A 23,299-nucleotide genomic window follows, 5' to 3' on the forward strand; every position below is an offset into this window, starting at 1 on the left:
TAACATGCGATTGAAGGTAGTGAAGTATCAGCGAACGGTCGTTATAACATGACGAAAACTAAGGGTTGGCGGCCGTGAGAACTACAAATGATCCCAACTCTCCGCAGGTAAAACGTGGAGCGGACTCTTGCCTTGTGCACTCTTTGGCTCTGCTGCTTAGCAACAAACATTAGCGAGCTAGCGGTTGCCTAGTGGGCTAACCATTCCCTACATACCTAGCAGAAGATTAGCTGGCGAATACACAGCAATGCATTTCCATATCATGGCATAAATGCCATGGGATGTACTTTAGTTATTGACATTAAACTATTCTTTATTTCCCCGGCATTTCAAAAACCGAATTCCAAGAATCATTGTATGGAAACCAGTTACATAGAAAGCAGGAGATTTTCTCTGGAGAAAGTGGCTAACCTTAGCCAGGCAACCTTAGCACCGGAGTCATTGGCGTCTCCACTGGCCACAGAAAGAACCACGGGGAGGATGTAGATTTTTGCCTCTGGGATACCTTATCTGATACTGACGAATGATTTGTAAAGTGGTTGTAAAGGTAAGAAACGGCCCACTACAGTGAGTTTGCTTGTCCTCCATCCACCTACATCAGGATGCATTTACGTCAGTTAGCTTAGATTGACAACACCGGCAGCTGCTCGGTACTTCCAGACCCTCCGGTCTGCTATTCAACAGGTCGGATCTTAACCAAAAGAAGGAAGTCACAATTTATGTGTTGGCGAGGAAAATTTGACTGAAAAGAAGATTTACTACTTTATTTATTTGTCATCAGCTTTGATACTCCTACACTACAGCAATACTTGACATTCGCTTCGCGGACAGCAGTTACATTGAATGTTAACATATTTTGATAAATGTGGCCTAAATTATTCTCCATAACGTTACACACCTTGAGGCCTCGATAAAGTAGCGGTGAATGTTTCAACATGTCACACCGTAGGGTGAGAGTTGTATTGTCTTATGCATCTAGAAGTAAACTATCTTGGCTGCCATATTTTACATGTTAGCTCCAAAGTTATATGAATGGTGAATCACACAGTAGGTGGATAAGTGTCATGACCAGAAGATCCACAGTATGATATAGCTGGTACTTCTCATGGCAGTTGTTACATGTGGTTATGTGTATGGTAAAAATACTATTGGAAAGCTCAGATTAATTGTATTAATTAGTTTCTTTTCACACTGTTTTTTTTTTTTTTTTTTTTTTTTTTTTTTTTTTTTTTTAGAAAATGTGAGTTATGTGCATATTTATATTGATTGATATATAGTAAATTGTGTCCAATCTTACTGTGTCAGGAAGTTGTTCAGCCCTTCTTCAAAATTTAAATATTTTTAAATTGTTTTGCATAGACCAGTCATTGGTGTAAGCATTGAGGTCCATAACCCCTCAGTTTGTTTAATTTACTGTAATATTAAGGCAAAAAAAAACTCACCTCAGATATAAGACTGCGCATGTAAAACCTAGCTTGTGAATCACAGTTTACATTTAACAGAGGAGGTTTTTAGTTTTCACATCTATTAACATTAATATTAAGATGAAATCTAAATCTAATACATAGTTTTTTGTCAAAAATACAAACTTAACATGGAAGAAAGAGCATCCTGCTTTATATTAAGCCATCTTTTGCCTGCATCTTATGCATATTGTATCACTCAGTTATAGATGCTGAATGATAATACCTTCTCCTGCCACACATATTGTGACTCAAATGCAGACAGGCTGTCGGACAACACAGTCACGCAGCAGGTTGCAGCGTTCACTGAGAACAGCTTTGTAACAATATGTTGTTTAGCATTGCACTCAGTCACTGCACACATACACCCATGGAGGACCAATAGCCATGTGGAGTTAGCTCTTTTAGGCATTAATAGAAGGACAAACATTCCGCATGGCTGCCTCAGTCTGTTTAGCTGTAAAATTTACAACAGCTTAGCATACATGCATAATAAATTTAAAGATAATTATAGCCATTGAGGGAGGCAAGGGAAAAAGCCTTTAAATATAGTCTGAAACAGAACATTAGCCTTTGTAAAAGGTCTACTCTGTGATATTGGTTTCAAATTCTGACTTATTTGAGCTTTAACATGTCTTTGAAGGGGTAGTTCTTATATCCTAGCATTTGTGTCAAACCAATGATACCTTTAAGGAGGTCTTCATGTCTGTGCTTTGGAAAAAATGTCCATCTGAGGGTGCTGAGAACAGTGATTGGGAAGCTAAATATTAAATAAGCAGAACATGGAACTATCAGTTTGCTTTGTATTAGGGATTCATTAGATTTTTTTAATTATATTTGTTGAACTTTAACACGTTCTTTTGACTTCCTCAGGATGTGTTTTTCTTCATGGAATTTAAACGTGCATCAAAGATTTTTTTTGTATTTTTCATTTTACACTTTCAGCTTGTTTATATGATCGAGTATCATCGCTGAAACTCCAAAGTGCAACTGAAAAAAAACAGCCTGACATTGCCACCATGTTGGAAGAGGACATGGAGGTGGCCATCAAAGTGGTCGTTGTTGGCAACGGAGCTGTTGGCAAGTCCAGCATGATCCAGCGTTACTGCAAGGGCATTTTCACCAAGGACTACAAAAAGACAATCGGAGTTGACTTCCTGGAGAGGCAGATTGTGTAAGGAACTTGTTTTTGTTTTTTGCATTATATTTAAAGTCCCTGCAGAGCTCTGGGCTGTTAAGCCACACAGTTTAACTCTGTCTGTTTCAGCTTATGCCAAAGCTGATGATCAACAGCTTGAAACTTCATTAGTACTAAAAAAAAAAAAAAAAAATCATATATGTGCATGTCTCCATGTAGTGTATATAGGAATTGTGTGCTTGGGAGGTTATATTGATGTCAAGTGACTTTACAGTGGCATAATCCTCCATCCTTACTTGCTCACTTCACCACCATAGTGTGAATGATGAAGAGGTCCGACTAATGCTGTGGGACACAGCTGGGCAGGAGGAGTTTGATGCTATTACCAAAGCATACTATCGAGGTAAGAGCCCATCACTGTAATGTACATGTAATAAACAACATGTCTTCGGTCACTAACTTCCCCCCTGATCCCTGATTGCAGTCTTTTCTTTCCTAGTCGGATTTTGTTGTGTGTCTTCAAGCGTGTCTTTGATTCCAGGTGCCCAGGCATGTGTGCTGGTTTTCTCCACCACAGACAGGGAGTCATTTCAGGCTATTGATAACTGGCGGGAGAAAGTGGAAGCAGAGGTTGGAGATATTCCTACAGTCCTGGTGCAAAACAAAATTGACCTCCTGGAAGAGACGTCAATAAAAAAGTAAGAAGCAGATTTCCTGGAATCAAGAAGCACTTGACAATGGAAGACAAATGTTAACACAAGCAGCATAACTTAGGAGAATCGCTGTTCTTTCTTGTTTTGCAGTGAGGAGGCAGAAGCGTTGGCTAAAAGACTCAAGCTGAGATTTTATCGCGCTTCTGTGAAAGAGGATCTTAATGTCAATGAGGGTGGGTGATGTGGACCACTGGTCCAATGCAATAAATGACTCCCTGAATTTTAATATCAGCATTTTTTTTTCTTTGCAGTTTTTAAGTACTTAGCTGAGAAATATCTTCAGAGACTCAAACAGCAAACAGCAGAAGAGACAGAGGTGGTCCATACAACAAGCAATAAAATAGGTAAGCAATATAGAGAAAATGTTTGAAGTGATTTCCTTAAAGGTTATGCTGGTGATCTTTTTTCCTTTTTTTCCCCAAAGGTGTCTTCAATACCACTAGTAGTAATGTCTGTAGTCAGAGCTCCAGCAACGGCAGAGAAGTCATCACTTTGCGACCCAACAAGCAAAGAACCAAGAAGAGTAAAAACCCATTTGGAGGCTGCACCCTACTCTAAAAAAAGAAAATTATTTCATTTTAGTGATTGATTTTCATGTTTAAGGCTAGATTGGTCATTGTACTCCCCGGAGGTAGTCACAATTAGAGACCAAAGTCCACACAGACTGGGGAATACTACATAACACAACTAACCTGAAGTTCATTTGCATACTAAGTTTTTTGATGATTGTATTTTTATTGACTTATCCTCAGTTCTTCATTCATAATCTTTTTACACGCCCAGTCCTCCGTGTGGTTGCCTTAAGAAATGGTAACAGCTGCAGCTACAGTATGTTGTTATTAATCATTTGTCTGTGAGTGCCGGTTTCCTCTCATTGCTGAGGTTTTCTAATCTTACTTGATATAAAAACTCATCAAAATGTGTTACGGCGAATATTGCACTCTGAAAACATTTTCTCCCGTACATTATTTTTCCACTCAGTGCCGTGTTAGATGCGTTAGCTGTGTTATGTGTTTTCATGGATTGTAAAAGATATACAGACTATTTTGTACCATATTTTTCTAAAGTTGAACAGAATATGGTTCAAATTACACTGTTTATCCCTAAAAGATCCAGAGATAAATGTCTCTGCATAAGTATTTTTGTACTAAGCACAACAGCGTTGAGTGATATTATGTGCCAAACTTCCTCTTACTGAGCTATGATTGAATATTAACACTGTAACATGAAATTTCTAGAATGTGCTTCTCTGTGTAACCAAATATCAATAACTTCTTGCTGAAAAAATATCCTTTTTTTTTTTTACCCGTTTGTTAAACAAGTTCAGATAATAAGCATCTTATTATCTTAGTTACAATCATAAAGTTACAGTCAGACATTACTCAATATTTTATTGAAGCTATTTACATTTGTCTTTTTCTGCATTTAAATTCTGCTTTTGTTTTCTTTGGTACAGCTGTTGAAACTTATTCTAGTTTCTTAGTGGAATAACTTTTCAGTTCATAAGACACTAAACAAGGTACAAACTTCATCCTTTCTTTTATGTTTACATGGGCTGTGTCGGATATTCTAAGTTTTTTTTTTTGATTGTGAAGAAAGAGTGAGGCTTCAAAGCTGAAAAAAAACGAGCTCGCTGCTCAGTGACATCTGCGTCTGTGGAGTAAAATCTAAGAGAATAGAAGACCTTCAGAACTAGATTTTACTATCTTGAAGTGCTCGTTTGTGCCTAAATATGCAAGAAATGTTTTCTTATCACACGAGAGCACAAAAAATAGATCTCCCAAACCAATACTAGTTGTGAATTGTATGTTTTATGCCTTGTTTGCCTCAAATCTTTTCCCTTCTCTCTTCAAAGCTCAGTACCTGAAAGAAATTGGTTGAGTAAGCACAGCAAAATACGTTGTGATGTGGAAAAGTCTGAAAACTGTCTGAAAATACAAAAAAAATGTCCTTCATAGTTGCAACTCTTTAGTATTTTTACATTGAAGAAAACTACAAAACAGATTACATATTAATGCATGCTTCTGTTTTTATACAAAGTAAAAACAACTTGATCTTCAATCTGTTACTAAGATAGTTTTATCCATTTTTATTTTCACTTTGTTGTGAACATCTGAAAAGGTGCTTAAAATGTGTTTTGCAATTACATCATTGGTACGAACTGCGTCCCAGTTCAGGCCTTTTTTTCCCCCTCCAAGGTCTCTGTGAACTGTATGTTTTGGGGGAAAACGAGAAAACTGGTATAACTTTAATGCATGCAAGCATTTTTTCCACATCAGTGAATGTTTAGCCATGGTTGCAATGCCTTGTCTATGTTTACACTGACAACTAGAAAGCATTTTATTCCAACTCTTTGTTTCTTTAAAGCTGCCTGCACAGTGAACCTGTAAATGATTACTACTTAAGCTTTCTCCTCTTTGTTTACTTTATCATTTTGCATTTTGACTGAACGCATTTAACGCACTTTATCAATAAGATGACATTTCATATTAAAGAATCCTCAGCTGAAATTAACCATACATGCGTGCTTTTACTCAGGTGTAATAATTTTTGTCTTTTTACTCAGTTTTCTTTCACATTACTTCATAAACCAGTTTTGACATTTAGACTGACATGTATGCTTTTATTCTGATGATTACATACTTTATGTATCACAACTTGAGGTGTGCCAGACCTTTTGATTGGGAGGCAGTATTTGATGGCAATCTGATCAATAAAACTTTTTCCTTGGCATCCATTGTGTCATTTTTATACTGAAAATTCATGTCAGAATCACTTTGCTGAGTTTAGATTTAATCAGTTTGTTGCTGGAAGATGGGATTTCCTATGTCTGTTAGCAGTTCTGCCAGCAACTAAGATGAGTGTTGAGATGCAGTCATTCTCGCAGAAACATTAGTTTTACAATGATCTCTAAGCTTTGTTCAGAAGTGCCACTCTAATGAAGCTTGTCTTCAGTTGATGGAAGTTTTCTCAAACTTCACTAAGTTGTGGTCCTGAACTGTGTCCATCACTTAACTGGACATTAGTGCAATCTAGTACATGGATTTAGTAACAAGGTTTGGCAAAACTATTTAGTTTGCATTCCAGACAGGATTTAGTCTGCGAACAAATTTCCAAGAACTTTTAGCACCATGTCTAAAACAAATCCAATAATCTGACCCTGTTTGTGATATCCAATATAAGTTTGATAGTTTTTTTAATTGTAGACATACAACTTTTAAAACATAGAACTCGAACATGTTAGTTTTTAATTTTAATTTATGTTTTCTTTGTATCTGATACTAACATGTCTTTATTGAGTTATCTAGTGGTTTTTTGTTTGTTTGTTTGTTCTAAAGGGACATGTGCTCAACTGTTGAGCTACACACACCCCACAAACCAAGTTTGAGCAGGTCTGTTTACCTCTGGTGCATCACCTTTCAACATTGTTCTTAAGTTTAGCAACTGAGAAGAATAAATTCAGTCTGCTTTTTGATTCCAGCTCTTCCAACAGTTGTGTGCTTTCCTTTGATTGTTTAACATGGATAAGGTCCCACATGTTGTCAGTGAATGACAGGTGTAGATTTAAAACCTGTCACATGATGTTATACAAAGCTTTAAAAACGTTCCTGGATCCAAAAGGTGATGTGGATCACCACCAAAATTAAATCAGCTCTTCCTTTTCACATTTCCAACAACTCCTGAAAATTTCATGAAAATCCAACCATAACTTATTGAGTTATCCTAAACACAAACAGACAAACAAACAGATAAATGCCAGGTAAAACATGACCTTGGCAGAGGTAATTAGCAAACTTAAAACATCTGATGGAACTTGTGCTGAAAAGAACTTTTTGTTCATTTCATTGAAATGTGGATGTGAAAGTGACGTACTGATCACAGACAATGATGTTTTGAAATTTGCTGATCTCATGCAATGATTTTCAATCCCAATTTTAATACTGGATTTAAATGGCATGTTACATAATGTCATAACCCTTTTGGAAGCAGGGTTGAGTATAAAGATTGTACTCATCTATATTCTTGCAAAAAAAAAAAAAAAAACTGAAAACCAACCAACAGCTTTGCCACTGATAATAATTCAGCAGAGTTTCTGAGTTTTCTTTCACAGTATTAATAGAGTAATGTCAAGAATAACAGCAAGTTACCTATGACATATATAAAACTTAACACATTTCATACAATGTTTTTATTAGCACATAAAAACCACATTGTGAAAGCATGGACTCACACACAGCTTTATGTGATGAGTGTTCTCCCAGAGGTAGTGTATGCACTTCCATAATAATCCATTCCTCCACTTAACCTAAAAGGTTAGGCAAAAAAAAAAAACTAAGACAATCCATCAGTAGATTCAGTGTGCGTCAACTCGAAAAAACCAGTGTGAGCAATCTGATCCTGGTATACAACAGTAATCATTGGTTGTAGTTGGATAAATTAGTACATATAAAACAGTAAAATATCTTTTAGTGGTTATTAATGCTGTTGCATAATCAAAGTTTGTCACCTATTCATTAAATGCCCTAAATTGATTGTTGATGTTATACTTCCTTGAAAACTGTACTTTAGCCTATAATTGAAATAATTTTCAACTTTAGTTCAGTATATTATTAAATATGCATAGTATATTGCAATACAGATTATCCAATCTAAATGAAGTTAATCCATCTAAAAGGTTTTGTTTGTTTTGCTTTAAGGTTTAGTATTATTATACATTTTCATTACTACTTGCTGCTACATTGAGACTCCTATACACTGCAAAAAATCCAACTTGTATTGGTTGGCCTGAAACAGTCATTTAAGTAGGTAAAACTTGAAAATATGTATTAATGGCATTTAAAGCAATAATGTTAGTAATCACAACAAAACAAGCAAGTTGTTTGCCCCAAAACAATAAGGTGAGTCGTTAAAAATGATAACTTTAAGTTGGAGTTCAATACAAGAGACAACAGTTCTGCTAACTTTAATTTATTTGTTGTAAAATGCGGGAAAACCAACTTTTTGAGTTTGCAATTTTCACTTGAAGTCTCACTTGCCTCGAATTTAGAGTTGAGTAAACTCAAACGCAAAACTTAAAATATTTAGTTTAGCTGTCCAACTTAAAATTTTGTTGCCTTGACATTATAAGTTCACCCAACTTTTTCTTTTTTATAGTGTAGAAGCATTAATAAATGTTCGTAGAATAACATCTATTCTATGTGAGGTTAGTGGTATTAAAGACACACTTTGTGTTTAAGGTCAAACATTTTAATGACTCCCATTGGCTTTATTGTCGTCAAGTTTTTGGTGATCCATAATCTTGATGTTCTTTTCAGCGTTTTCAACGTTCCTCAGCAAAGTCTCCAGCCTCCGCTTGATATTTTTCTGGTCCTCCAAAGCACAGCTTATCACTATAGCCTGAAACTTCTGGTCAATGGGGACGGGCGGCGCTTCCGTCACACAGGCTGCGTGCAAGGCCAGCAGCTGCAGCCGACCACTTTCCATGTCATCCAGTAACTTCTTCACTATTTCATCTATGATGGATGTTGCCTTGCGCAGCGCCTCCTCCTGCTGGGAGTTTCTGATCGTACCAACAGAGATCTCCACAGACAGAGTCCGGCCCATCAGACGGTTTGCGGTCAAACTCAACTCCTCTCTCTCTCCTAAAAGACACAAGAAATTAAAGCTGCATCTTTAAATAAAAACAATTATTTCCCCATTCAATAATTTATGCAGCTGTAAGAGTCAAGACGATTGATCATTTTGGTTGTTTGTCAATCAAAAGAGTTACCGGTCTGATTCCTAAGGTTTATGTAAGATTCCTTGTGCAAAACATTGAAAGCCACTTCGCATGTGTCTTTTGCTTTCAAGTCAGATTGAAGCATTTGTTAAATCAACACAAGTTACTCAGTTTATCTCATGTAAGAGTGAGGGATCTCAAATGTTTCAGCAAACTATATGAAGTCTTTATGTAAATGTTGGTACTCATTCCGCATCATATAAGCAATATACTGTATTTAGGTGAATACAGCTGATTAATACATAATAAATCCAGATTCAGGCCCAAATTAATGCAGTTATTGGACATTAGTAAAGCCTTGCTCTACAGATATGTACTAGTAAAACATATGCACATCAGATTGTTTCCAGGCAGCTGCCAAAACAAATGAACACATGCAGAATATTTGCTTTATGACCTAGTAACTAGTACACACTATTAAATAATGTATATCCATTACTGAAGATAAAAAAAAAAGACTGCTGTGCTGAAGAATGGAAGGCTTGCTGAGAAAGCAAAAACTGGAATACATGTTATCATAGTAAGATTGTAACTGCTTATCTAAGCGTTAAGTGTGGACTTGATAATGGTCAGTCGGATAGAGAGAAAGTCAGTCTGGGTGGAGCACTTGAATCTGTTGGCTTGGTGTTTTCAAACCTCCCAGTTTCCTGAGTATTACCAGCATATGCACAAAGCAGCGCCCATAGGATAACCTCACAGGATCACAATGTCACAGTGACATCAGAGCTACAGGAAAACAAAAATATTTCTAAACATGCTACAACCACACTACTGTCAATACTGATTTTCACAGGCATTAAGCAGCGGGCGACTTTTGCTCTTATATAAGTTGTGAGAATTAGCAGCCTCACCCGCACAGATGTTACGCATTTCTTGACTGTTCTGTATGGACTGAATCATTTCCAGGATGCACTCCCTTTCCTGCTCCATGGCAGATGCTGCTTCGCGTAAACCCTCCACCCTGACACAGGCACACAAAGAAATAAATCATCAACGTTACTCAGCACTGAAACCAAAACATTTCACTGGAAAAAGAAGCGATGTTCCCGGGATGAATGTTCAAGATACACACTGTTTATTTAAAAAAAAAAAAAAAAGACACCTCTGCTATTTCCTCCATTCTGCCTAGAAGTGTGTTTATGACACCTCAACAGCCAGATTTGACTTACGGCAAATCTTTACCAGCTGTTCAAGTGAAGCGCACATGGTAAGCCATGTTACTTAACCCTACCTTACTTCCAGCTGATCCAAACTTTCCAGGAGTTGCCCCGCGCGATCTGCCATGGACAAAGTCCTGCTGAACTTGCTGCAGACAGCTTCGTTCATCTTCGCTTGTATTTTCGCCTGAGCCATGATGGTGATTGCTTGTTTATTACAATCCGTCTCCGCGAGTTAATCCTATGTGAGACCAGCACTCTGAGCTGCCCAGCTGACTGTAATTCCTCCGGCTACAGCAGCGCCCCAGGGACAACATTTCCAAACATGGGCTGCAACCGCCTTCACTCACTTCACATAGAAGTTTCCCGAGGAGCCTGGACTTGTGGTTCCCAACATGGGGTCGGCGGACCCTCGAGTGGTCCAAGACATCACTTACTGGGAACCCCAAAATACTTAAAGCTGTTTTGTAAAATAAACATTTTTAACAGCTGAAATGCAGCAATGTTTCTTTCAACAACATTTATGTATTGGAGAATCAGAGGACTACGACATTGCAGTCAAGTATCCCGTTTTGGCTGGGAAACTACCGTGTTTTTCCCCTTTCCCCGACGTCGTCCTGTATTTTAATTTTCCCATATTTTTATATAGGGAGGAAAAAACGAGGAGAGAAACCCCCCGCCCCTGCGAAGAATAAACACACATCAGCAAATATAGCAGCCCCCACCCTAATTTGACTCATTTAAAAGCCAGCTACATGTCATAAAATCACCAAAGTAAAAATAAATTGAAATAATAAAAAGAAGAAAAGAGACAAAAACTATGTGCCCCTTTATCACACCTACTTTTTTCATTGTCCACTATTTTACAACATATTCAACATGAAATAATACTTCACCAGAAGAAAATTACCATTTATTCAAGTACTGCGAGGCATCCAACAACCCAGCTTACTGGTAGTAAACATGTAACCAAACTGATACAGTTCTTCAAATTTCTTTTGGTCAGTTTTACCCGTTTCACTAAAACACAACATTCCTTCAGTTTTGTCCTAATATTTTTAAGTTATAACAATTATCCCATTTTTAAAAATCTCCTTTGAAATGTGTTTGGCTGTGCTATTGTATGGGCTTTGAACATGACTTGTAAATGCAGCATTCCACTAATTCCTGGATTTTTAATTTTTCTAACATGCAAAAAGTTTTCTGAATTCATTATATGATTCCCTACGAATGAGTCGCTTTTGTAAAATAACCTGCATTTTTCCAGACCTGTGTACCAGGTGAGATACAGAACGATTAGACTTAGACTACATCAACAGTGCTTGCTTATTTAACAAGTCCATCATTTCCCTTTGACATTTTTTTTGTGTTTACCTATTGAATTGTTAACTCAAAATCACCCCTAGGAAATTTAACTCTGAGTTTAATGCCTTTTGTTTTGATGGGAACATCTGTGTCAATTTTGGCAAGATTTAGTGAATCAAACCACTATTATTAGCAATATTCATTCTCTTTTCACCATTTTAATTACCTGTGTAAAGTTCTCTCCAGAGTAAAGCAAAACTGTATCATCAGCAAACAGAATGCAGTTTGGAAGTTGAAAAACATTGACTTGATCATTTAAACATATAAATAGTTTGGGACAGAGTACTGACCCTTGAGGAATGCCACTTGTAATATTGTTGAGTTCTGATTTCATATTTCTAATACTACTTCCTGCCTGTTAGGTAACTTCTCACCAACTGATGTGCCAAACCCCAGATACCATATTTGCTCAATTTTTCCAGCAGAACGGTGTGATCTATGATATTGAACACTTTTTGTAAGGTCATGAGATGGCAGGTTTTCATTTAAAAATGAACAATAGTTTGATAAACTTATAAAGTGGGTGTGATGTTAAACATGAAATCAGACTAAGCTGAGACTTCAGGATTTTCAAGTCCTCGTAATAACTTTGTTTTGTTTAGAGTCCACTGTTTAAACAATAAAGAAAAAGTTCTAACAATTACAACAGTATTATAAAGATAGTACATAATTATTCTACAGTCATTTAGCAGACGCTCCAAAGTCCCTTAATGTGTTAAGATTGTGGTCTAGTTTGTCTAATTATGTTCAAATTGTATGTTTTTCTTTCAAATAAATGACTTTATAATGGAGAATATATCCATCAAAACAAACTAATCAAATACTAGTTAGATCCAAGCTGCAAGCCTCCAGCCACAAAGACACATTCCCTATTTACAGTATGTCTTCTACTGCTACTGAATATGAGCTGTAATAATTTACCCCCAGTCCACTATCTAATAACTATTAGTCTTCCATTGTATGACTAGCTGATATCCAGTCTTACAAAAACCACTAGTCTTTAAAAAAAATAAAAAATAAAAAAATCACTTATAATTCATAATTTGCTTTACTTGCTGTAAAAAGGAACTTCTTTTCCCACTATTTTATGCCAGAAGTAATATATTGAATTTTGTTTTTAAAATACAAGTACACCTACTAAAAAAGTAAAAAAAAAAAAAAAAAGAATCAGTTCAGTTGTCTGCGGCCGTGATTTTACTTTAAGAGCAACTGGAGTTAGAACATTTGAAAAATAAACTACAACCACTTTCCAGGGTACAAGACTTTAATTGTAACAACATGAAGAAATGACATCATCCTGTTCCCTGAAAGCTGTCCACAATCCACCCACCCCACTGTGTGAGTTGTGTGGTCCTCTGTGTATTTTATTTGTTTAGTTTTTCTTCTTTCTTCTTTATTGGTTATTTATTTACTTTCGTTTTACCTGTTTTTATTATTTTAACATTATTTCATTTTATTTTTATTTTGTGATATTCGACTCTGTGCAGCACTTTGGCGACATTCTGTTTTTAAAAATGTGCTTTATAAATAAAGTGGATAGGATTGGACAATGTGCAATAATCACAACTTTTTCAGGTAATTTGTCATCAACTATTTTTGACCAGACTGCAGGACAGAAAATTAGCTAAAAATCGCACCTCTTTAGCTCCATTTACAAAAAAACAAAAAACAAAAACATGCCAATATCTGTCTCTCAAGTGCAAAGGGAAGATGAATCAATTTTGCCGGAGATGCAGTTGTCTGTCAGTCTGTGTAAGGGGTTGCACTTGGTTAACAACTTTTTAATAAAGAACAAGCTGTGTCCACTCTAAAAGTCTCAAGGAACAGTATGTACTGGGGAAATCAGATTGTCGTTTTCACTGCACTCAAAGCCTGCATGTTAGCAGGTGATACAAGTGCCCTACCAGTTTAAAAAGGGCTCAAGATAGCTCTCACAAACTAAGAGCATACAGCTGTTGAATGAATTACTGTTGTCATTCTACAAGAGTGAAATGTCTAAGCTAGAGTAAAGATTTATTTTGTGCAACAAAGCACCGAACAGATCCCGAAAATACTTTTTTTTTTTTAGATTCATACTCCAGGGCATCGTTTATTCTGAGATCCCCATTATGTTTATTTATTATAGTTTCTATAGCATCCAGCATTAAAGTCTCATTTACACTTTTGGTTTCCGAGCAGCACAGAAGAATGATCCCTTAAAGTCTGTCATGAAACCAGAAACCTGAATTGGAGACGTAGCACTGTGGTCACAAGGTCAACTGAGGCATCTCACAGTGTCACCGATGCCATCTATAGCACACGTGTCAACACGCTGCAGTGTTTAGTGTTTAAAACAACCTCAAAGTAACGTGCGATCTGCCTACTACAGTTGTATTTCTGTGACTTGCTTTGCAAAAGAAGAGAAACGGATCTACAGTAAAATTACCACCAGTTTTTATTCTTTAATCTGAGTATAATAACCCAGTATAAAATCTTATTTAACATCCAATGAACAGCATGTCACAAAAAATACAAAGTACTTAGAACTCCAGAAGACTTCTTTTGAGGGCTTCCTCCAGCTCTGTGGAAATAAACAGAAGCACAGGATGAGGAAATGTACAACACAAGGACAAAGTAAAAAACTATCATAACAATACAACATGTCATAATTTCTTTTATACTTATGGTGCCCATGTTTAACAAGCTTAGGTTTATAAATGTATATTTTTTACAGCTTCCACATTCTTCACCATAATTTTCATCTTGACAAGAGATGAAAATTATGGTAAATTTTCATTGTTTTTTTTTTTTTGTATTCCACAAAAAAAAAGTACATTTTAAAGTCTGTGTCACAATCTGAATTTTAATTATGCTCTTTCTTTCTTCTGGTCACAACTGATAATCCTTTCTCAGTTTAATCTAATTCCTGCTTTATTCCTGTTTTCTGCAAGCACTATAACCAATTTAAATTTATTTAAATTTACATTTCACTTCTTCCAACCAAGAAGAATGCAGCCAGCCACAATAAAACTCACACACACATCATCTGATCTCACAATATGTAATTAAACAAGTCAGAAATGAATGTTATAGCAATGGAAAATGGTAATGTGATGCAGTGAAACTGCCCTCTGCCCTCCATCAAACTGCTTCCCTGTTTAGATGCGTTTTCCTCCCCAACAATAGAAGTAAACAGCTCCTTTAGCTCGGTCCAACAAGCGATCCCCACTCATCAGCACCACACAGAGCATGTATTTCCAAGACTCTGTTTTCCTCAGCTGAATAGCATGTTTATTTTTCCCCATCGGTTAGAATACACACTAATGTATGAAACTTGTTCCATGTGCATTATAAACATACCTGCTGACTCTCTCGCTTCTTCTGCACTCAGTGACAGCACGCGCTTCATTTCGTCATCCGATTCATCTGTAAGATCAGTTTTTAAAAATTGAGCTGAAGACTTTCTCAACACTTAAACCTCGAACATTTCTTTTCTTGCTTCAAGAATCCGAAAGAAAAAAAACAGTGACTGGTTATTTGTACTAAGTGTAGCTTACATTCACCTGCTTCTTTCTCATTGTTGGTCCGATTCAGACTCAGAAGCTTTGCCAGCGATTTATCTTCCACTTCTGGAAGTATAAAAACCAGAATGAGATGCTGCAGTAACGTAAACAAATAAAATATGTTTCATTTGATTACCCTCATCATCTGGCTTGATCTGCACAGCATTTATTATTGTTACAGCAGTAGGTTCTGCTTTCAAGTCCTTCCTGCGGGTCCTGGAGTTCATGCAGGGTTCCAGGGTACAGTGCTGGGAATGATAGTGTTTATGGAAACTTGGCACATCCTTAAAACTCTCCTGACATGCTTTACATTCTACATCAAAGGTCTTGTCCAGATTCAAGGCTGCGTGTTTTGTGTGGATGTGAGTCTTCATCTGTGCATATGATGCCACGGAAACGCAGCACGGAACACACAAATACTGACATTTTCCTTCAACGGCGAGATTTCTCATGCATCGTGTGTAAGTAGCTTTCATTTCCTTGCTGCCTTCTGAGCCCATGCATGGGCACGTAAGCTGATGGATTCCTTCGGCAGCAGAGGGCTGAACGACTTCTGTATCATCCATGCAGTAGTAGTCTTTACTGTGAAGACTGTTGTAGTGCTCCATGAACTCGGCCTCAGATTCGAACTGCATGCTGTCACACAAGCCGCAGAAATGGAAACTCTTTATCTGCCCGCCGTGCTCGTTCGCACAGTGTCTCCGCACGGTGGATTCTTTAAAGAACTTTTGAGGACAGTGTCCACAGATGAATCTCTGGAAGCTGTGACTCCTCGTGTCACTGCAGTGCTTGTGGACGGCCGCTTCGGAGTGGAAGACGTCTTCACACATCCTGCACATCCACGAGTGACCCGCTGTGGAAGAGCACGTCTCCACCACGTTCTGCTGGACTTTGGACACAGAGAACAGGGTGACTTCACTGCTTGTGGAAGGCTTGGCATCGAGAACTGTGGCAAGATTATCGGGCACGTCTCGCTCAGTGATGTAGGTGTGTCCGCTGTGAGAGTCGGACACGTGCGACAGGATGTCTTCATACCGCGGCATTTCCACTTTGCACTTGCGGCAGAATAGCAAGATGTTGGAGAGGTGTGCGCCGCCGTGGAAACGGCTCATATGCAGGCGGGCAATTGAAGACTCTCCCATGTGTTTGCCACACACACCACACTGATGGAAAATCTGGTTCACAGCCAGGAGATGCTTACTGGCTGTACTCTCCTCCGAGAACTGCAGACCACACTCGCAGAACCAAGCTGTAGTCCTGCTGCTGCTGGCATTCACAGCGGAACTTAGTCTCTGCCTTTTAGCAGGAGATCCTTCACGACCACTTCTCTTGTTTCTTCGCTGAGAAGATATGTCCAGGTCAGAAGACCGTCTTTTCTCCTGTACGTCCAATGCCCTCTGTGTGTACTGAGTTTCACTGAAACTGCCGTATTGAACAAGCGCTTTCGCCATTGATTGATTGACCTCAACATCATGCTGCGTTGATTCTTTGTGTCTTTCTATTTCAGCCTGGTTGAAGAAGATTTTAGAGCAGAGACGACACTGTCCTCGCACTTGCAGCCGTTTCATTACTTCCACTATTGTTTTGTCAGCCTTGGCCACAGCACAGCCGTGTCTGCAGAGCACACTGAAAGGAGAAATTAGGAAATAAATAACCAAAAAAACAGCTCCACAAAACATCCATGTATGTTAACATGAATATATATAAATTACAATGAAACCTACTTGAAGTGAGCTTGAGCTGTCTGATGTGAGATCAGCACTTTGTGACATAAAGAGCATCGGACAGTGAACGCTACATCCTTGCACAGAGCGACGAGACGATTCTTAACACGCTGTGGGACAGGAATTGGCTGTGCTGCTCCTCTGCTCTCTTTTAACAAAACATAAATAAAAAGCACAGTAAAAGTTAAACAGTGTTTTGATCATATAGTGCTGTAGCCGCCGTGACTCAGGTGTGACTTGCCTTTTTTACCTCACACCGTACACTGTAAACCGTTGGGACCAGCGTTAATGCAAATACATATGTAATCATACATTTGTCATATGGCTTTATAAAAACTGTTTCTACACTACAAATATATAGTTTTAATGATTATCTAGAGCAGTGGTGGGATACGCTGGTCTTTGAAGGCTGCAGTCCAACAGATTTTCGATGTTTCTCTGTTCCAACACTCCTGACTGAAATAAAATGGATCCAACAGCTTTTTCATTTTAGTTCTGCAGAGTAACTTGTTCATTTGGATCAGGCGTGCTGAAGCAGAGAAACACCTACAACTTGCAGAATTGTGGCCTTTGAGAATCAAGGTTATCCACCACCTCTCCAGAGTGTGAAAACAAATTTCAATAAGCCTTACCGTTCATGAGGAGGGATTCTGTGAAGTGATTTTTGGCTGACATGTGCTGAAGACACTCATCTCGGAGGTTGAAGAGGAGGTAGCAGGAAGGGCAGGCGAAACACACAATCTGCTGATAAGTCTGATTCATGCTGTGTCCATCAGGACTGGGGGAGGATACCTAGTGACCAGAAACGACTAAATTAAAGTTTATACCACTACACATCAGTTACGATCATTGCTAATTATTCTAAGTAAGATCATTCGCATGACATAGCGAGAAAAAAATCTTGCAACCTTTGACTCAACGTGTGTCTTCCAAGCTTCTTTGGTTGGATAATGTTGGTTACAGGCAACACAAGCAAAGAGCTCAGATGGACTTCCTCTGAGATTGATTGCTGGATCACAAGGAGAGTGATCAAATCTGCACACAAGGCAATTTGGTAAACAACCCAGAAATATCCAAACCAGTAAAAAGCAAAAACAGCGACAGCATAAAAACGGAGAATGAGATGAAATTACCTTTTTAGGTGCCCATCAAGGAGGGAAGCGTTGTCGTAAATACGACCACAGTTAATCACTGGACACGTGTGTCTTGTTGACATACCTTTGGGGAATGAAGCAGGTGTGTGCCGTCTTCCTGAACCAGCACTTATCACACCAGGTTTAAGACCTAAATGAACACAAAATTCTAAGATCTACTTATATGTAATCTTTAACATGGCAGACATCATATTTAAAAGATTATAAAAATCATTTACAAAAAAAATCAAAGTGTGCTGAAATACAGTGTTTGTAGCTGCACAAAAGAGCATGATTATAGAAATATTAATGGAATTTGAAGTAGTCCTGCTCACTCAGCTCAAACCTGTGGTTGTAAATGACAATATCAGTTGTAAAAATCACATGCTGATCAAAATTAAAAAATTTACCTGGCATCTTCAACCACATGTCTACACAGCGCTTCGCTTCTTGATTAATCCCACTTGTAGAACTAACAGCCAACTCCTGCTGTCCATGAGCTTTTTGTAAGATTTGTTTTTCCTGAAAAGAAAAAAAAAAAAGAATATTTACATTCCATTTATCCTAACTTGTTTGTGTACATTGAAAAACAAAATGAGTTGTTACAATTTCAAAGTGTTTTATAGTAGTACTTTAAATGATAAATGATTTAATATCATCTCAAGTGCATACAGGATTTTTTGTTTTTTCCCCCAGTACTGCAGGTTGCAAAGTGGTTTTTCTTTTTTATTTTCCTTTTCTGTCCACAAAGAGGCACTGTTGCTACTTTTAGGCTCAATTGGCATTGCCACAATAAACCCATGAAAAAATACAACATAAAGATAAATCCAGCAGATACAAAATTTGTATTCAAAATAAACACAACAGTTTCTCAGGTCTACGTGTATATAATCTCTGTTAACATGGCAGGAAAATGTCTTCTGCAGCTACACAATATAAAGACAAATCCAGCAAATACAACATTCATATACAAAATATTATTATCATTATCCTGTTATTGTAATTCAAAAGATCCCACAGAATACTGAAACTTGTTGTTTTTAGCATTGATGAATTTATGCTTAATATAAGCAACTATATGAAGTGATTAGTGTTGTCTCAGCCCTGAATACAATATACATCTACTTTTATCTTCTTGTTTATTTTTATGGCTTAAAAAATATTTTTACAAAGATTTTGTCTTTCTTTAATGCAAAACAAAACATCCAAATGAAGACAGTGAGACAGCACATTAAAAACAGGCAATAAATGATGAAAGCCTCTTTTTGTAAAAATAAATAAATAAATGAAATAAAAAAAAAAAAAAACCTTGAATGCTCGACATTTAGCAGCTCTTTCCTTTTTCTCTTGAGCCACCTGGTGTGCCAGTTTGTCAAGTGTAGATACAACTCGTGCTTTGTGTTGGGTGATTTTATCTTCAAGCTGCAATTAAGAAAGTAGAGGTCAAATTTTGAGAAGACTATAGACTGGGATCGACACTGTCTTGTAAAGAGATGACCTGTGCAACCACTAACCGTGACTGCTGATGATGAACATCCCTCATCCTCACTGTCACTCAGCAGATCAATACATTCCAATACTGGTCTAAGAGGACCTTCCTGAAGTAAAAACAAGAAAATACACAAAGTCCAGACTGAGTTGGACTCTGACCTTCAGCACATGCAATTTGAATTAAATAACAGATATTACAGCTTCAGTAGAAAGCATGTGAAATCAGTCTTTTAGACACAGTGATCCAAGTTTAAGGATATTGAAAAGATGTATGGTAGATAAACGTAAACAAATTCATTCAGTTGGTCATTTTTTTTTTTCTTCTAGACCCACTCTAGAGGCTGAAGCAGGTCAGCTGCCATTAGAAGCAAATGCACCCTGGACAGGTCACCAGCCTATACTACTAAAACAAACATGACAAAATGATAATGTATGGACAACTTATACCAAAAGACATAAGTAGATGTTTTTTGTCATCCCTAGTTATACTGCAGACACCTTGAAATATTGCTTTAAATGCCTTAGGTTTAATCATCAAGAAATTAAAAAGGCAAAGTCGGATTATTATATTACATAGTGTACAGTTATTATTAGTAGTATTTTTTTTATTATCATTATTATGATGCAGGTTTGCAAGGCAGGTTCAAAATTGAAAAATAATATGTTGAATCTCACAGTATGAATAGCTGAAAATGTTTAACTTTCCATGCATTAATTCAATTCAATTCAACTTTATTTGTACAGCGCCACTTCACAACAATGTTGTCACAGGGCACTTTACATACATAGTTTACATTATGACTGGTAAACTTGCAAGTCTGCAAACCACAATTTAAAATAAGGCAGAGAAAACTGAGCTGATCATTATTTGCTACAATAGCACAGCCTACAAATCAATGATTTAAATCAAACTAATTTTTAATTCAGTATAATTTTAGGCAACATTAAGCTGATGCACACAATTAGCTTAACTATTATAAAGACACAAACGTGTTATCTTTTGCAGTTTTAAAAGACAAAGTGTACTTACTGATACAAACTCAACTTCTTCCAACTCATCTTCCTCTGCTTCATTTGGGGAAGACATTGTTTTTCTGAGGAGAAACAACAACTTTATGTAAATTTCTAAGCTGCAAGGGTAACTAAAATAAAACCTTAAATATGAGATTCGTGTGAACATATTAAAAACTTATCATTTATTTATCAATGTAAAATTCAGATGAGTTTTTGTCAGATAATGAAACACATGACTAGATTACAATACAAAACTTCAAAGTAATGTAGTCAAATACAATCTCTGTAAAATTGGGAATATTTTCTTCCTCGCTTATGGAAGAGAGATTTCACATCAGTATTGTTGTAATACGCCCTGTCACCACTACGGGCAGACTTGAGCTCAAAACTGCTCTGGTCACGCGAAGAAGTAGTTACCCGCCAAGGTGTAACGTTTGAGGACCGCATTATATTTTACGTAAAAATGCCTTTAACTGTATCTTGACACGAGTCATATTTCAATTACTCAACTTAGCGTCAACGCTAGAGATCATGTTGATAAACAACACGTCCAGGTGTTATCTAATGTGTTTTCTTACCAACAATAAAGATTTTCAACTTTACAGCAGCTAAATCTCTACCAGCAATCAAGGCTGTTGCCAAACATAGGTTTCCTAGTAAGCTAACGTTTAGCTAGCGAGCCGATGTCTGCTGATGCAACGGCTGCACTCTGCTGAACGAATATCCAAGATATGCCTAAATGTGTTTTTGCAAGAATCATATAATTAGTAGACAAATTAAACTAAGCATTTCTTTACCCTTTCCTGTTCAGCCCTTCCTTGACAGTGTTGACTTACAGCAATCCCAAACCAACGTGAACGCAGCTAGTCTAGTTCTCAGTCGCAACGTCATTTGTAGTCGATGCGCTTCTTTTCTTCGCGGAGTATGCCGGAAAGACGGGGTTCTTGGCTTGTTACATAGAACAAACGGAGAACTCTCCGCCCGTCTGCTTATACTTTATACGGACAATAAGGAAATAATGCCGAGCATTGTATGTCCCAGTTTTTGGAAAGAATTGAATCTCAGCTGTTAGAACTACGAATGGAAAAATATTTCATTGCTCATCAATAGTAGATGGTAATGTGAACCATTAGGAGTAGAAAAATCACATTTTGCAAAGCACACACACATACCTTATTTATCTAAAACGTTTATATTAAATAACAATGAAAAATAACTAAATCAATATATTCTTTGCTCTATACAAGTAATTGCAACTATGTCTCTCTTAGTTAGATTCAGTCCCTCCTTGGAGAAGAACAAAACTGTTTTGATTGCTTGATTGATTTCAGCTGTAATACAAGAGAACTGAACTGTATACATGCGCATTTTTTCCAGCGTTGTGTAATTTGTGTAATGAAATTAAATGAAAAATAATAAAGTATTTTTCATTTAATTTCATGGAGCATTCTTAACTGTTTTATACACCTAGAATATATGCATTATAAACAAAAAAAATAATGAAACTTTAAAGTGTAAAAAAATTTAAATTAAAATGTTTTTTCTTTTTCATGAAGGTTGGGGTTAATGTTAAATTAACAAACAAAAACACCAAACCAAAACACTTACTAATGCAGAAAATAATAAATTGGTAATATTTTCAACCATTTTTTCTCAAGCTATTTGTCATGTACAGAATGTAGGTTCTTGTATGCAAATACTGTACTGTAAGTTAGTAACAGCTCCCTCACCCACTCTGCCGAGTATTACCTCTGCACCAACCACTCCAGATATGAAAAAAAAGGGGAATCATGGTAAAACTAATTTAACCTACACTAATGTAAATTAAGCCAAACCCCATGTATGTTGTGTTAAAAAAAAACACACACACACAATAATAAACCTACTGAAGCTGTGGTAAAAAATGAGCAACATCTTTTGTAGTATTCTGTTGAAAAAAGGTTTTAGAAGCCGAGAATCTGTGTTTAAAGCAGAATCCATTAAATAGCAGGACTAAAGAAACATCTGAAACCCAGATAGTCATATGTATATATACTTTTCATATAACATGTACATGTACATAAATATGACTGTGAATATAGTCTTCTGTAAGATTACTTTGTTTAACAATAAAGTCAGGCTGATATTGTATGCAGTTGCATCAGAATTTAGTCTCTAAATAAAATTATCTATATATGATAAATACAACAGAGTAAAGTACAGGGTGTCCATAAAGTATCTGTACAATAAAAGCAAGCTATTACAAAGACCAGTGATGACATATATCAATAAAATTTCTTCCATGTTCTCAGTGTTTATCAAAGTTTTAAATAACATTTCATTGGTGTATTTCAGGTACATTTTTACAGAAAAAGCTCCCATTTAACAATAATGGCTTCTCCTCAGGCAGATACATGTATATTGTGGTTCATTGAAACAAAATTGAATATACACAGTCAGCTAAATTACAGGAATAATTATGGATGAAATTTGCCATCATGTCCTTCAATTTATGCATGGATGGCACAATAAATTTATGCAGGGACAGTGGCAGGAGGAGCAGACATCCAAGAACATCAGAGGGAAACAGATAGAGGTAAATAAAATCAAACAAATAGACTTAAATAAGTGTTCTTCCTTTTGTAATCTTTTCCAGAGAAGGAAGCAGACAATCAATTTGTTTTTTTAAATAAACTTGTTAAATTGAGAAGAGACTTCATAAATATCTTATAGCCAACACTGTTGATGGATTACTACTGTATGACCAAATGGGAAAAAAAGTTTATTTTAAGAAAGTTTTC

At 36.8% G+C, this 23,299-nt stretch overlaps 3 protein-coding genes across 3 annotated transcripts; 1 reads left to right on the forward strand and 2 right to left on the reverse strand.

Moving 5' to 3' along the window:
- The first annotated feature begins 226 nt into the window (after positions 1 to 226).
- On the forward strand, positions 227 to 5,983 carry rab23 (RAB23, member RAS oncogene family). The gene is made up of 7 exons (XM_079249360.1): positions 227 to 547; positions 2,409 to 2,637; positions 2,919 to 3,004; positions 3,143 to 3,299; positions 3,405 to 3,487; positions 3,566 to 3,658; positions 3,739 to 5,983. Exons 2-7 carry the CDS (start codon positions 2,483 to 2,485, stop codon positions 3,870 to 3,872), a joined length of 708 nt encoding a protein of 235 aa, XP_079105486.1. The 5' UTR covers positions 227 to 547; positions 2,409 to 2,482; the 3' UTR covers positions 3,873 to 5,983.
- A 1,331-nt stretch (positions 5,984 to 7,314) lies between these two features.
- On the reverse strand, positions 7,315 to 10,557 carry bag2 (BCL2 associated athanogene 2). The gene is made up of 3 exons (XM_079249315.1): positions 10,325 to 10,557; positions 9,945 to 10,054; positions 7,315 to 8,956 (listed from the first exon to the last, which is right to left on the reverse strand). The coding sequence occupies exons 1-3, from the start codon at positions 10,444 to 10,446 to the stop codon at positions 8,562 to 8,564; spliced, it is 627 nt and encodes a 208-aa protein (XP_079105441.1). The 5' UTR covers positions 10,447 to 10,557; the 3' UTR covers positions 7,315 to 8,561.
- A 4,397-nt stretch (positions 10,558 to 14,954) lies between these two features.
- On the reverse strand, positions 14,955 to 20,594 carry znf451 (zinc finger protein 451). The gene is made up of 10 exons (XM_079249354.1): positions 20,536 to 20,594; positions 19,529 to 19,612; positions 19,323 to 19,436; positions 18,425 to 18,536; positions 18,015 to 18,165; positions 17,790 to 17,916; positions 17,514 to 17,673; positions 16,882 to 17,029; positions 15,152 to 16,783; positions 14,955 to 15,020 (listed from the first exon to the last, which is right to left on the reverse strand). Exons 1-9 carry the CDS (start codon positions 20,590 to 20,592, stop codon positions 15,211 to 15,213), a joined length of 2,526 nt encoding a protein of 841 aa, XP_079105480.1. The 5' UTR covers positions 20,593 to 20,594; the 3' UTR covers positions 14,955 to 15,020; positions 15,152 to 15,210.
- Positions 20,595 to 23,299: the final 2,705 nt, after the last annotated feature.

Source organism: Telmatherina bonti, assembly GCF_933228915.1.
Source record: "Telmatherina bonti genome assembly, chromosome: 11".
NCBI lineage: Eukaryota > Metazoa > Chordata > Actinopteri > Atheriniformes > Telmatherinidae > Telmatherina > Telmatherina bonti.